Source organism: Vigna radiata, chromosome 5, assembly GCF_000741045.1.
Source record: "Vigna radiata var. radiata cultivar VC1973A chromosome 5, Vradiata_ver6, whole genome shotgun sequence".
NCBI classification, from domain to species: Eukaryota; Viridiplantae; Streptophyta; class Magnoliopsida; order Fabales; family Fabaceae; genus Vigna; species Vigna radiata.
In genome coordinates, this window is record NC_028355.1 from 568,459 (window position 1) to 579,589 (window position 11,131).

Sequence of the window (11,131 nt, forward strand, 5' to 3'; positions counted from 1 at the left end):
CATACTCGAGTTTTTTTTGTCTTTATTTAAAAGTGACTCCCTTTGATCCAGATATATAAAAAGTTCTTGTGTCTTATTGAGACTATCCTAAGATGCCTTTCATAATTTGAGATTTTATTTTTCATAACTCTGTTTTACTTTTGAGACGTAGTTTTAAGAAAAAGTAGTTTAATAAAAAAAATTATCTTTAAATGTTGGTACAATTAAATAATGTCTACTATTTTTCTCAATAAGCATCAATTAATGTTTTTAAGAAAATTTGTTTTAGATTATCATCTAATCATAAGTCAGCATATAATTATTTTAAAAGTTATAACAATGTTTAGTTTTGTGATATATCTAGAAAAAAATTCTCTGTTTTGCTCTATGAAACAATATATATGTTGGAAGTCTTACATTAATTAAAAATATAAACAAATTATAATATATAAATGAGGTGCAAACTTCATTTTACAAGTTGTTTTTGTGAGATTGAGTTAGACTTACAAACCCACTTTCTAATATGATATTAGAACTATGATTAAAGTCCCTAATAATTAAATAATTAATACAAAGATGTAAGATTGCATAAATATTGTTGAATTGCTTTTTGATACAGACGTTCTCATATTTTTCTTGATTTGAGCATCTTATTTTTTTACAACTTTTTCTTTATCAAAGATTAAAATATTTGATAATGAAAAAAAAAAAAACTCTAGTAAAATTTCATATTATAGTATGCTGTATACATTCATTCATTAATGAAAACATTTAAATAGGGAAATACAAATTGTTAACACACTAGAAATTAGGAACCTACTACTCTAATAGAAAACAAAATTATAGGAGTAATAACAAAAATATTTGTTAAAAATATGGTCATTAATTAACTATTTGGACTTAACTTCCGCAACTCTTTGCATACATCCAGAGTCTTAATAGACTCCTTCTTAAACCAAAATATTTTGTTTAAAAGATGATAGTTTTAAACTGACGGATCCTTCCAAATGCAAACACCAAACAACCTTTTTAATTTTTTAAAAACAGCTATCTTTAGATATTTAGTGAAAAGATTAGCAATGTGGTCTTCACTTCTACACAGTAAATTAAATCAATGACTCCATTATTTATAAGCTCTCTCAAATAATGATATTTTACATCTATATGTAAGACGAGATTTTTTAAAAGTTTGATTGCTGAATTATTGTAATAGTAAATTGTTGTTAGCCCATACTACAATATAGTATTTGTGTTCAATGGCTGTAATTTCTTCTTCCATTGGGCTCTTTTCACAACTTCTTCAAATTACCATATCATAATCTATAAATAGAACAAAATGAGTAACTTCTTCATTAACTTGTATTTCAAAAGTCACACACCTAAAGATTTTGAAATGATATGCTATTAATTTTCTATTGTTCCAAACTTATTGTGGTGTCATATTTGAATAACTATTGTGAGGCTTCTATTCAGAATATGTATGCTCCAATTAAAGCTTTTAGAATTTCACTACTTTTCAGAAGAGTTCATACCATGTTCAAAATTGTGTGATTCTTCCTTTCACAAATGTGGTTTTTTTTAAGGTGTGTATGTAAAATATTTATAAAAAAAAGCTTCATCCATATATTATATGTATGTAAAATATTTAACAACGTTTTATAATAAGCTATATAATACCAAACAGGATCATTATAGACTATTATCAGAACAATGTAGATAAACTACAAATATGCATACTAGTATAAAGAAATAAATTACCATATAAAACATAAAAGAAAATAAAAAAGCATACATATAAAAGCACTTTATATATATATATATATATTTTTTTTTTTTCATGTAATGTTCACCTCAGTTTTATAAGACTATAATATCTTTTGCCTGAATATATTTTTAGTTTGAACTGTAAGATTGTAAGATATTATTATAGTTAAGACAAATAAATAAATAAAGCCAAATAAATATTTTAAATAAAAGATAAGTAAGATGACTTAGAAAAGAAAATGCTACCTTAACTCATTTTTTAAATTTTGTATTAGATATATATAATAAGGAAATTTTGTATTAGATATATATAAAAAGGTGGTCATTGATTAAGGAACACGTGGGAATTGGTAATTGGTGGAGAGCGCAGGTGCAAATTTATAAAATGAGAAGGACCATTTGATATCATTGTCTATTTGGGGCATCTGGAAAAAGAGGGTTTGACAGATAAACCCATACACACATCTCAGTCTTTGTCTCTCTCTCTCTCTTTCTCTGTGTACAGGAAGAAAGATGAGAAGGAAACGAAGAAGAAGAATCACCGAAAAAATCCCTCCTTTTTTCATTTCCAGCAGTTGAAATATATATTACTAACTTTGAAAAAACAAATCATTGAAAAATGGATTTATTGATTGGAAAACTTTTTGCAGTAATCGCAACAGTCCGTTTATAAATTAAAATATCAACTGATTGCTGATCATACAAAATCTATGAATAAATAGCAAAAAAACTTTTTACTTTAAAATAAAATTATTAGAGTAAAAAACTACACCAACATAGCAAAAAAAGGTTAAAAATCCTTTTACAATATTTTTTACACAATCCTTAAAATCATTAAAAGTTTATTAAGGTTATAAAAGTATTGCTTTTTTAAAAAAACTAACGGTAAGAAATAAAATAAAAATTATACGACTTATTTTTGCACCTATTTATATTATTTAAAATATTATAAAGATATTTTTATAATTTTAAAAATAATCTGAAACGTAATTTAAGGATTAAAGTAAAATACTAGATAGAAATTATTATAATATAAATATGGTATATAACAAACAGAAAATTCAATTCCATTTATGTGGTTTTAGAGAAACCCTAACACCCAATCTTTTGTTTCCTCACAGCATTGCCTCCTCTTCCTCTCTCAGTGTTAACCTAATCATGTCACTCCCAATAACAAAGTCCAGGTTCTGTATTTCTTATTCCATTTCAAAGTTTTCTCGTTTTTTTCCAAACCCTTCTTCCCTCTCTTCCTTTTACTCTCAGTCTCCTTCAGTTGATGTTCACGACTCTCAGCCTCCTTCAGATGATGTTCAGGACTTCGTCTCCCAATTTCATAGCATGTTTCATATGCGCCCTGTTCCTCCTATCAACCAGTTTCAGAAGATCTTGGGATCTCTTGCAAAGATGAAACACTATTCTACAACTATTTCCCTTTTTAAGCAAATGGAGCTCAAGGGAATTCAGAGTAATCTTGTCATTCTCAGCATCATCATCAATTGTTTGTGCGAATTAGGCCAAATGCGCTGCTCTTTCTCTGTTCTTGCCAAGATTCTCAGACTGGGTTATCATCCAGATGTCATAGCCTTAAATACCCTCATGAGAGGTCTCTGTCGTAATAGTGATGTCAAGAAAGCACTTACATTTCATGATAAGGCAGTAGCCCAAGGATTTAGATTTAACGAAGTTACTTACGGGATTTTGATCAATGGCTTGTGCAAGGGAGGAGAAACCGAAGCTGCCATCAAGTTGCTCAGAATAGTAGAAGGCGGATTATGTAAGTGTAATGTGGTAATGTACTCTCCTATTATTGATTCTCTGTTCAAAGATAATCTTGCAAAAGAGGCTTATGATTTGGTTACTAAAATGATATCAAATAAGATCATGCCTGATGCTTGTATATATAATATAATGATTCATGCTTTATGTAAAGAAAGAAGGATCAAAGAAGCTAAAAATGTGTTAGCTGTGATGGTAAAAACTTATGTGAAACCTACTTGTGTTACACTTAACATTTTAATGGATTGGTATTCCTTGGTTAACGAGATGAAAAGTGCTGAACACATATTTAATACTATGACCCAACTTAAAGTGACTCCTACCATTATCAGCTACAATATCATGATTAGTGGATTATTGAAGAATAAAAGAGTAGATGAAGCTATGAATATCTTTCAGGAAATGCCTAAGAGGAACATGGTTCCTGATAGAGTGACTTACAATATTCTTTTAGATGGTTTATGCAAATCTGGGAGAATAAGTAATGTTTGGGATCTTATTGATGAGATGCATTATAGAAATCAACAACCAAATGTAATCACTTACACTTGCGTGATACATGCTTTCTGCAAAAACTATCATTTAGACAAGGCATTTGAATTATTCAAGATAATGATGAAAAAGGGAATTCAGCCGAGTATGCACACCTGGAATATATTTATTGATGGAATGTGCAAAGGGGGAAGACTTCAGGAGGCACAAAAGATCTTTCAATATCTTTTAATTAAAGGGTACCCATTAAATGTATTTTGTTATAGCACTATGATCAATGGTCTTTGTAAAGAGGGTTTGATTGATGAGGCATTAACCTTATGGTCCAAAATGGAAGACAATGGCTGCTTACCTGATACAGTAACCTTCGAAATAATGATTAGGGCTCTCTTTGAAAAGGATGAGATTGATAAGGCAGAGACATTTCTTCGTGAAATGATATTGAGAGGCTTGATGACATGATAAAAGGTGAAACCTCATTTTTGTATTAAGTTACATTTTTGTAGTCCTACATAACATACTTGAATGGTCGCTGTTTGATAGGAAAAGTGTGACCTTTCTGCAATTGATGATTGGATATGAAGAGTTGAAATTTTTTTTATTTTGTGCTCTATATTTTCATCGCTATAGAACTTCTATGTGTTTTTTTATTTTTTTATATGCATTGCATTGTGTGTCAAGACCAAAACCCTGATCTCCCTCCATAAATTCTAATGTTTTTTTTTTTCAAGTTCATTTAACTTTCTAGAGGTTCTCTACCACTTAACGTAATTGAGGAAGTTTACTATCATACTATATTATCTTATTGATATTGATATAACTCATTACAAGTTTTAAATTGTGTAAATAACCTTAATCCATTCCAAGAGAGGGCCAACTTGTAAATCAATGTAATATAAATTTTGGATATTTTGTTATCAAGTTGTAGAATATGCCATGACTCTTTCTGGTGTTTGCTGCAGTGTCCTATCTCTTGAATATTTTACCTTGAACTTCAACAAATTCTACAATATCATCCTTCGTGTGTGTATGAATACAAAATAATTGAGTTGTTATCACTTTATTAAGTTATGAGGTGCCTCCAATTGATAGTTTCATAAGAAAACTGCAATTAAATTAACATTGTATCGTAACAAGCAGTAAGCGGTGGCAGTTTAAAGATACAGTTCTTTGTGGGATTATAATATGCATAAGAACATTCTGAACACAAATGGAATTCATTTCCAGCTATATCAAAATCAGAAAATTATTATCATAGAAATTTAATTTTGATTTGTATGTGATAACTTCTCCCTTTTTTACTTCTTGCTTCCTACTTCTTTCCTTTTTTGCTTTTCAATTTCTGAAAGTTTTAGGTGATTTGTCCCCAGATAGATCCTGGGAGACTGGGACTTCATCAGAAGGGTGAAATTGTCTGCTATGTTACTGTCCCATGTATATTCTAGATATGTTTTTTTTTATGCTTCTTGTATCTATGGTTTATATCTATTATGATTGCCTATATGTTGCTGTCTTGTATAACTCATAGTGTTTTATCTTTTCAATTCACATGGTGTGAATAAACATTGTCAAATCTGTTCCAGAGACTTAGAACCTGTCACAATATTCATTCACTAAATTCTTGGAATGCAGATAAGTTCATTTAATCGTACATATGAACAAAATAAAATTGCGTAGCAGAGCAAACAGTTCATTTATGCATACATCATGTTCCACAGATAAACTTAAAATTTTATTACCATACTTTGTTATGTCATACTCAATTGAGCTTTTTGACACAAGTTACCCATTCATTACAAGTCCACGATCCACTAGTGGGTAAAAAAGAAAAATTATATTTTTAATTCAAAGGACAATTTTAATCTTGTTTAATTTTTTTATGTACCATGCCCAATTCATCTATATAGCTCAAAGGCTAATGACGTTTTGATAAGAACATTGGTCTAATAATTGGGTCCATAGTCTTATAGTTTTATCTATTCATATCTCAATTATATGTAGCTATCTTTTCTAAATGTCAAATCAATAGAATAAAGACATATAATCAATTCACAACAATTTTTGGCCGTAAAGTTTTGGAATTTTTGTATAATATTATATGGGATTAAACTCAGTAAAATTGTAATTAGTTATTGTCTTTAATAATTTTAAAAATAATAGATTTAATCACTCTCACTTAACTTAATAATAGTAAATGGTAAGATTGAAATAAAACTCACTTCTTAACATATTATTTAAATTTGATTTAATATTTAACCTAACAAAAATAAATATTTATTATATATATTGTTTCATTTGATATGAGATGATTCATCAATGTCTATTATTATACTTGAGATGTATATATTTAAACACTGTGATCGAGAGACAGAGAGTTCCATTAATCTTCCATGGGAAACATTCAAACTAAGAGTTACTCTGAGCAGTTTCCTTTGAGCAACTCACCAGTGATCTTCCTCCGCAAAACAAAGTTCGGAAAAGGGCGTGAAGCTGTGGACAACACATTTTGGAAGCATCTGCGAGCTTGAGTTGGCCAAAACCAACACCGATTACAAGAAGGAGCAAGAGTTAACCATCTCAATCCACGACCACGCATCAGACCACACAAGTGACTACGTTAATTACAAAATGCTAAGAGCAAACGTGTCTTGTGGTCATGCTAAGATCAAGAACACACGATAACGACAGAGAGCTTCCTTACATGATCACAGTGAAACACTACTTTTTCTCTGCGTATTATTCACATGGTGTTTATCTTGTGGCCAAGATGTGCAGTAACGGCGATGGTGAAAGCTTGAGCGTTGAGATCGAGAAGCCTTCTAAGCATTCCAAAGGTGAGTTGTTGAAGATGTTTGATGATGTCAAAGTAAAAGGGTGGTGGCCTCATCCCAGTAGTTCTGATTGGGCAGTGAAACTTCCAAACCAAAACGACAACCCTGTTCCTTCTAATAACACGAAAGGCCTCATCTCATCAACAACGATGGACATGTTCATTGTAATGGTAACGGTTGTATTACAGTTCACTATCACCATTACCGTGCAAGACGGCAAAAAATGAGGTTGGAGATTGTACATATGTAGTAGATAATTAAGGTGTGATTTGTCGTTTTGTCCCAAACTTTACACTTTTATATCAATCTGATTTTGAAAAGTACAGTTTAGTATTATGTTAGTCCTCAAAATTACAAATCGTAAAAATAGTCTCAGCATTTTTTTTATCAGCAATAATTAATAATAAAATTAAACAAATTAATTTTATTAATTTGATACATTTTTTTATAAATATGTAACTTTTGAAATCCCAAAGCGGTCTCACTCAGGTAGGATGTTACAATGGCATTCTTTACATTTAAACAGATTAAATCAGATTTTAAGCTTCTACAATGTGTAAAGTATTTTACATTTTCAATGACTTAATTGATTATTTAATCAAATAATTAAAAAATAAAATATTAGATTTTGAAGGAAGGTATAGTGAAACATATGGATCTGTATGATTGGGGGTGGAGTGTGGATATGTGTATGTTCACAAGTGTTGGTGAGTGCGTGTTTGATTTGTTTATTAAATCATGTTATATGGTAACAATTTAATTAATTTTCTTAAGACATGGAAAAAATGGATTAAAGAGAAGATACATGTTAAAACAATTCATACAAAAAAGTAATGTAACTAAGAGAACTAAAACTTGATATACAAGTGATTTACCGCTGTACAAGCTTTGTGTCTCTTTTTTATTGAATGAAATGAGACAAAAAGTATTTAAGTTCCCTCATTTGCATGTGTCTACGTCTTTCTGTACTCACAAAAGTATAAAATTTGTCAAAAAAACATGGAAAATCAATGAAGGTATTTTGGGAAGAGAGGACCTGAATAGTTGATCAAAAGATGAAGTAGAAAAATACATTTGAGTTTATCCAAAACAAATTGAAATTGGTTAATGGAGATGGACAATACAATGTAGCTTCATTGACATTTTCCTGTTCACTTATAAGAATCAAAAGTCTTGTTGAAAATTAATCAAATGCAATGGAAATCATCCACTAAATATTCTGCCCACAAAAAAAAAAACATTCATTTCCATTCAGGCATGATGTATTTAGTATTTAATTTTATATTTAAATGTTTCCTGTGAATGTTTATTAAGGAGAAAAGTAGATTTACATAAGCAAGAAAAGAAAACAAAGCCTTGAAATCATTTGACAAGAAATCCACAAGCGACAGCTAAAATTGAAAAGGAAATACTTGCAAGTCCATTTTAAACATGTATTACTGTCACATTCAGAAGCAAAAAAAAGGTAACTACTGTCTTAAGCCAACTCGAACAAGACACCCATTTAGAAAATCCCAGTGAGAAGATTAGCGGCAGTGGAGATAGCTGCTCCTGTGATAGCACATTGCACAATATGTTCATGGGTGGAATCATCCAATGTAAGGGCAAGGGTCGCCCCTGTGATTGCTCCCGCAACTGCGCTATTTTTCTGCATCAAATATAGTAAGTTATGACGTTATTATTGTTGTGCATGTTGTATTATCAATATAGTGAACACTAGAAAGTAAAGTCAGATCACAGCACTATGCTGAAAGCAATAAAAAAAAAAGGCAATAAAAAGTGAAACAGAAAAGCGTTTTTTTGTCATTCACTGAAATTAGGGAGAGAATGAAAATTATAGAGTTGAAAATGGTTCACAAGAATGGATCAAAACATCCCAAAAGTAGCTACTGTTTTTCCAGCAATGAGACAGATGTGCTGATCTGCCACACTGGTTCAAATACTAAAGTATTGAAGTTGAGATGTGAAATATGAAAACAATTAATAAAAATAACCAGGAGAGAAAAAAGGTGCTACCCAGTCATGAGCTCCACGAGCTTCCTTCAACCCATAAGTGAGACCTGAATACAATCCTGCAGCTAGTCCTGCATTCAAAACAATCTGTTAAGGTCCATCTGGCACTTATATAGGGAAAGAAATCGTGCAATACTGGCAAATTCATCGGATTAAATATAACAGAAACAAGATGAAAATATAAAATATTGAAACTCAATCTGTAATATGTAACTTTGGTGGCAAATCTAAGTTATTACACAGCTAAAAGCATGAACTGTTTTTAGAAAATTCACATTTTAATATAACATAAGCAAATGGTGTCCTGGTTAGGTAGAGGGAAATTTCAATACCCCATTGTAAGGACTCTTTGCCCGTGCTCTTCACCTGAGGAATAGAGAAAAAAACAAAATTAACAGCAAGAAAATATCATACGGTACGTTCACTTGAGGTATATATTATATAATTAAAAACTCACCATGGCCTCAAGAGATTTGTTACTGGTCTCTCCTAAATGCACAAACAGAAAAGAACAAAAGATCAATACTCTGACAAATTAAAGCTTTCCACCCCACAGATATTCAGTACAACAATGTTAAGAAAGGGAAATAAAGAATTTGACAAAAATTATGTTCTTTCGTTCTTCGTTGTTGGGTATTAATATATATTTGCAACTCCAATTCTTCGAAATATCCCTTTTCCGGTAAATCCACACTTCATTTGAAAAAGAAAAAAAAAAAAAAAAAAAGCAAAATGCAATAGTTATATTAAAACTCCACTGATAATGAATCTGGCATAATGTACCTCTAAGACCTGGCAACTGATTTTTCTTCGTATTTGAAACTTCTGCAGGCAAACCGCCCCTATTTGTCCCGTTACCTACGAATATGCATATCATGCACATCAATACGTTACCATTCTATAATATTCTTTTTGTTTACAAATTGGATCACATTTCCAAGAAAACGAGAAAGGAACTAAATGAAAAATAATTTACAAAGACAATACAAATCTTGAATCAAGATATATTCCGTTCTTCGTATCATTTCCATAACGTAACAAAGATAGTTTACAACTACAACAGAAAGTGGAGGAGTGTCGGTTGCACCTTCAATAGCAGAGAAGAAAGCCTCGCGGGACACAGCTTGAACCGCTCCTATCTGGAAAAAAAAAAAAAAGATATTTGTACAGAGAAAAGTAAGAGAGAAAGAAAAGGGTATTGTGAGAAATACTCCAGCAGCTTTGACGAAGCTCTCAAGGATGCGGTTGAGAAGAGGGTGTCCAAGATCGAAGAGTCCTTTCTTGTCGAAGCTACAGAGCTCATCAAGAAGAGACCGAGTCTCCAAGTTACTGCTCGTGTTGAGATTCATCTTAGCTAATATGATTCAAATGTTCTCTGATTCAATTCAGGAGTGGGAACGAAGAGAATGTTGGTAGTAATAGCAAGAGTGGGAGAGAGATGACGAAGTGAAAGAAAGAATAGAATGTAAGAAGAATGGGGGACTGTAGGACACGTGTGTACACGTGGCTTGTGAGGCAACGAGAACGCGAAGACGGTGCCAACTCATTTGCAACAATTTCACATCTCACTAATTCCACTACACTATTAATCAGAGGTTAATGATGCCTAAGACCCGTTCCCCTTCTGCACATTTTACAAATTCAACTCCCTAAATCCATTTTAGTGCTTCTTTATGTATTAAAAATACTTATTACCTCATATATCCTGTCTAAAACTGTTTAAATTTTAAATATATTTCCAATAATTCATATTTAATAAATTTTAAGTTTTTCATTATATATTATTACGTATATTATTCATATTCAGTATTCAAAATAACAATTTTTTTTAACTCAAAAAAAAAATAACAATTACAGCCTATTTAAAAAATTCCTTCAATAAATAGATAGATTACGTTCATATATTAAATAAATCATAGTTTAAAATAAATACATTAATAGTGTGTTTAGTTTCTAGAAAAAGATTTCACATTTATTACGTAATGTCGAAAAATAATAGTTACAAGTTTGAAACCTCAAACATGATTTTTTCAATTTCAGCAAGTTTTCAGATACACTATAGAAGTTTATACATATTAAATATATTCTTAAATAAATGAATATTAACCTTAAATATAAATTATTTTGAAATAAAGACAGTAACGGCCATGGACTATTTTTGTCTGTATGGTTCCCTAATGTTATCCATTAGAATTTTTAGAGAATTTGAAGAGATTACTAAATTCAGAGTCTGCTGCCTAGAGGGTTCATGTCTGAATATAAGTAGTTTAGTACAT

The 11,131-nt window shown here is 30.7% G+C and overlaps 2 protein-coding genes across 3 annotated transcripts; one reads left to right on the forward strand and one right to left on the reverse strand.

Annotated features, from left to right (window-relative positions):
* Positions 1-2,794: 2,794 nt before the first annotated feature.
* Positions 2,795-6,853, forward strand: LOC106760152 (pentatricopeptide repeat-containing protein At1g63080, mitochondrial-like). 2 transcript variants are annotated; one of them, XM_014643600.2, is made up of 2 exons: positions 2,795-4,479; positions 6,438-6,853. In XM_014643600.2, exon 1 carries the CDS (start codon positions 2,902-2,904, stop codon positions 4,471-4,473), a length of 1,572 nt encoding a protein of 523 aa, XP_014499086.1. In that variant the 5' UTR covers positions 2,795-2,901; the 3' UTR covers positions 4,474-4,479; positions 6,438-6,853. The 2 variants fall into 2 exon arrangements, with proteins under 2 accessions (XP_014499086.1, XP_022636101.1); XM_022780380.1 differs by lacking the exon at positions 6,438-6,853 and adding an exon at positions 4,974-5,375.
* Positions 6,854-8,174: 1,321 nt separating this feature from the next.
* LOC106760208 (outer envelope pore protein 16-2, chloroplastic) lies at positions 8,175-10,285 on the reverse strand. The gene is made up of 7 exons (XM_014643676.2): positions 10,067-10,285; positions 9,943-9,994; positions 9,639-9,713; positions 9,313-9,344; positions 9,188-9,221; positions 8,859-8,926; positions 8,175-8,490 (listed from the first exon to the last, which is right to left on the reverse strand). Exons 1-7 carry the CDS (start codon positions 10,202-10,204, stop codon positions 8,347-8,349), a joined length of 543 nt encoding a protein of 180 aa, XP_014499162.1. The 5' UTR covers positions 10,205-10,285; the 3' UTR covers positions 8,175-8,346.
* Between the last annotated feature and the right edge of the window lie 846 nt (positions 10,286-11,131).

Excerpts from the sequence above, each read along its gene's own strand:
- LOC106760152 (XM_014643600.2), top strand. The coding sequence starts at position 2,902 with ATGTCACTCCCAATAACAAAGTCCAGGTTCTGTATTTCTTATTCCATT.
- LOC106760208 (XM_014643676.2), bottom strand. The coding sequence starts at position 10,204 with ATGAATCTCAACACGAGCAGTAACTTGGAGACTCGGTCTCTTCTTGAT. Across the intron at positions 9,995-10,066 it reads GCTTCGTCAAAGCTGCTGGA|ATAGGAGCGGTTCAAGCTGT; the intron begins GTATTTCTCACA and ends TTTTTTTTCCAG. Across the intron at positions 9,714-9,942 it reads TTTCTTCTCTGCTATTGAAG|GTAACGGGACAAATAGGGGC; the intron begins GTGCAACCGACA and ends GCATATTCGTAG.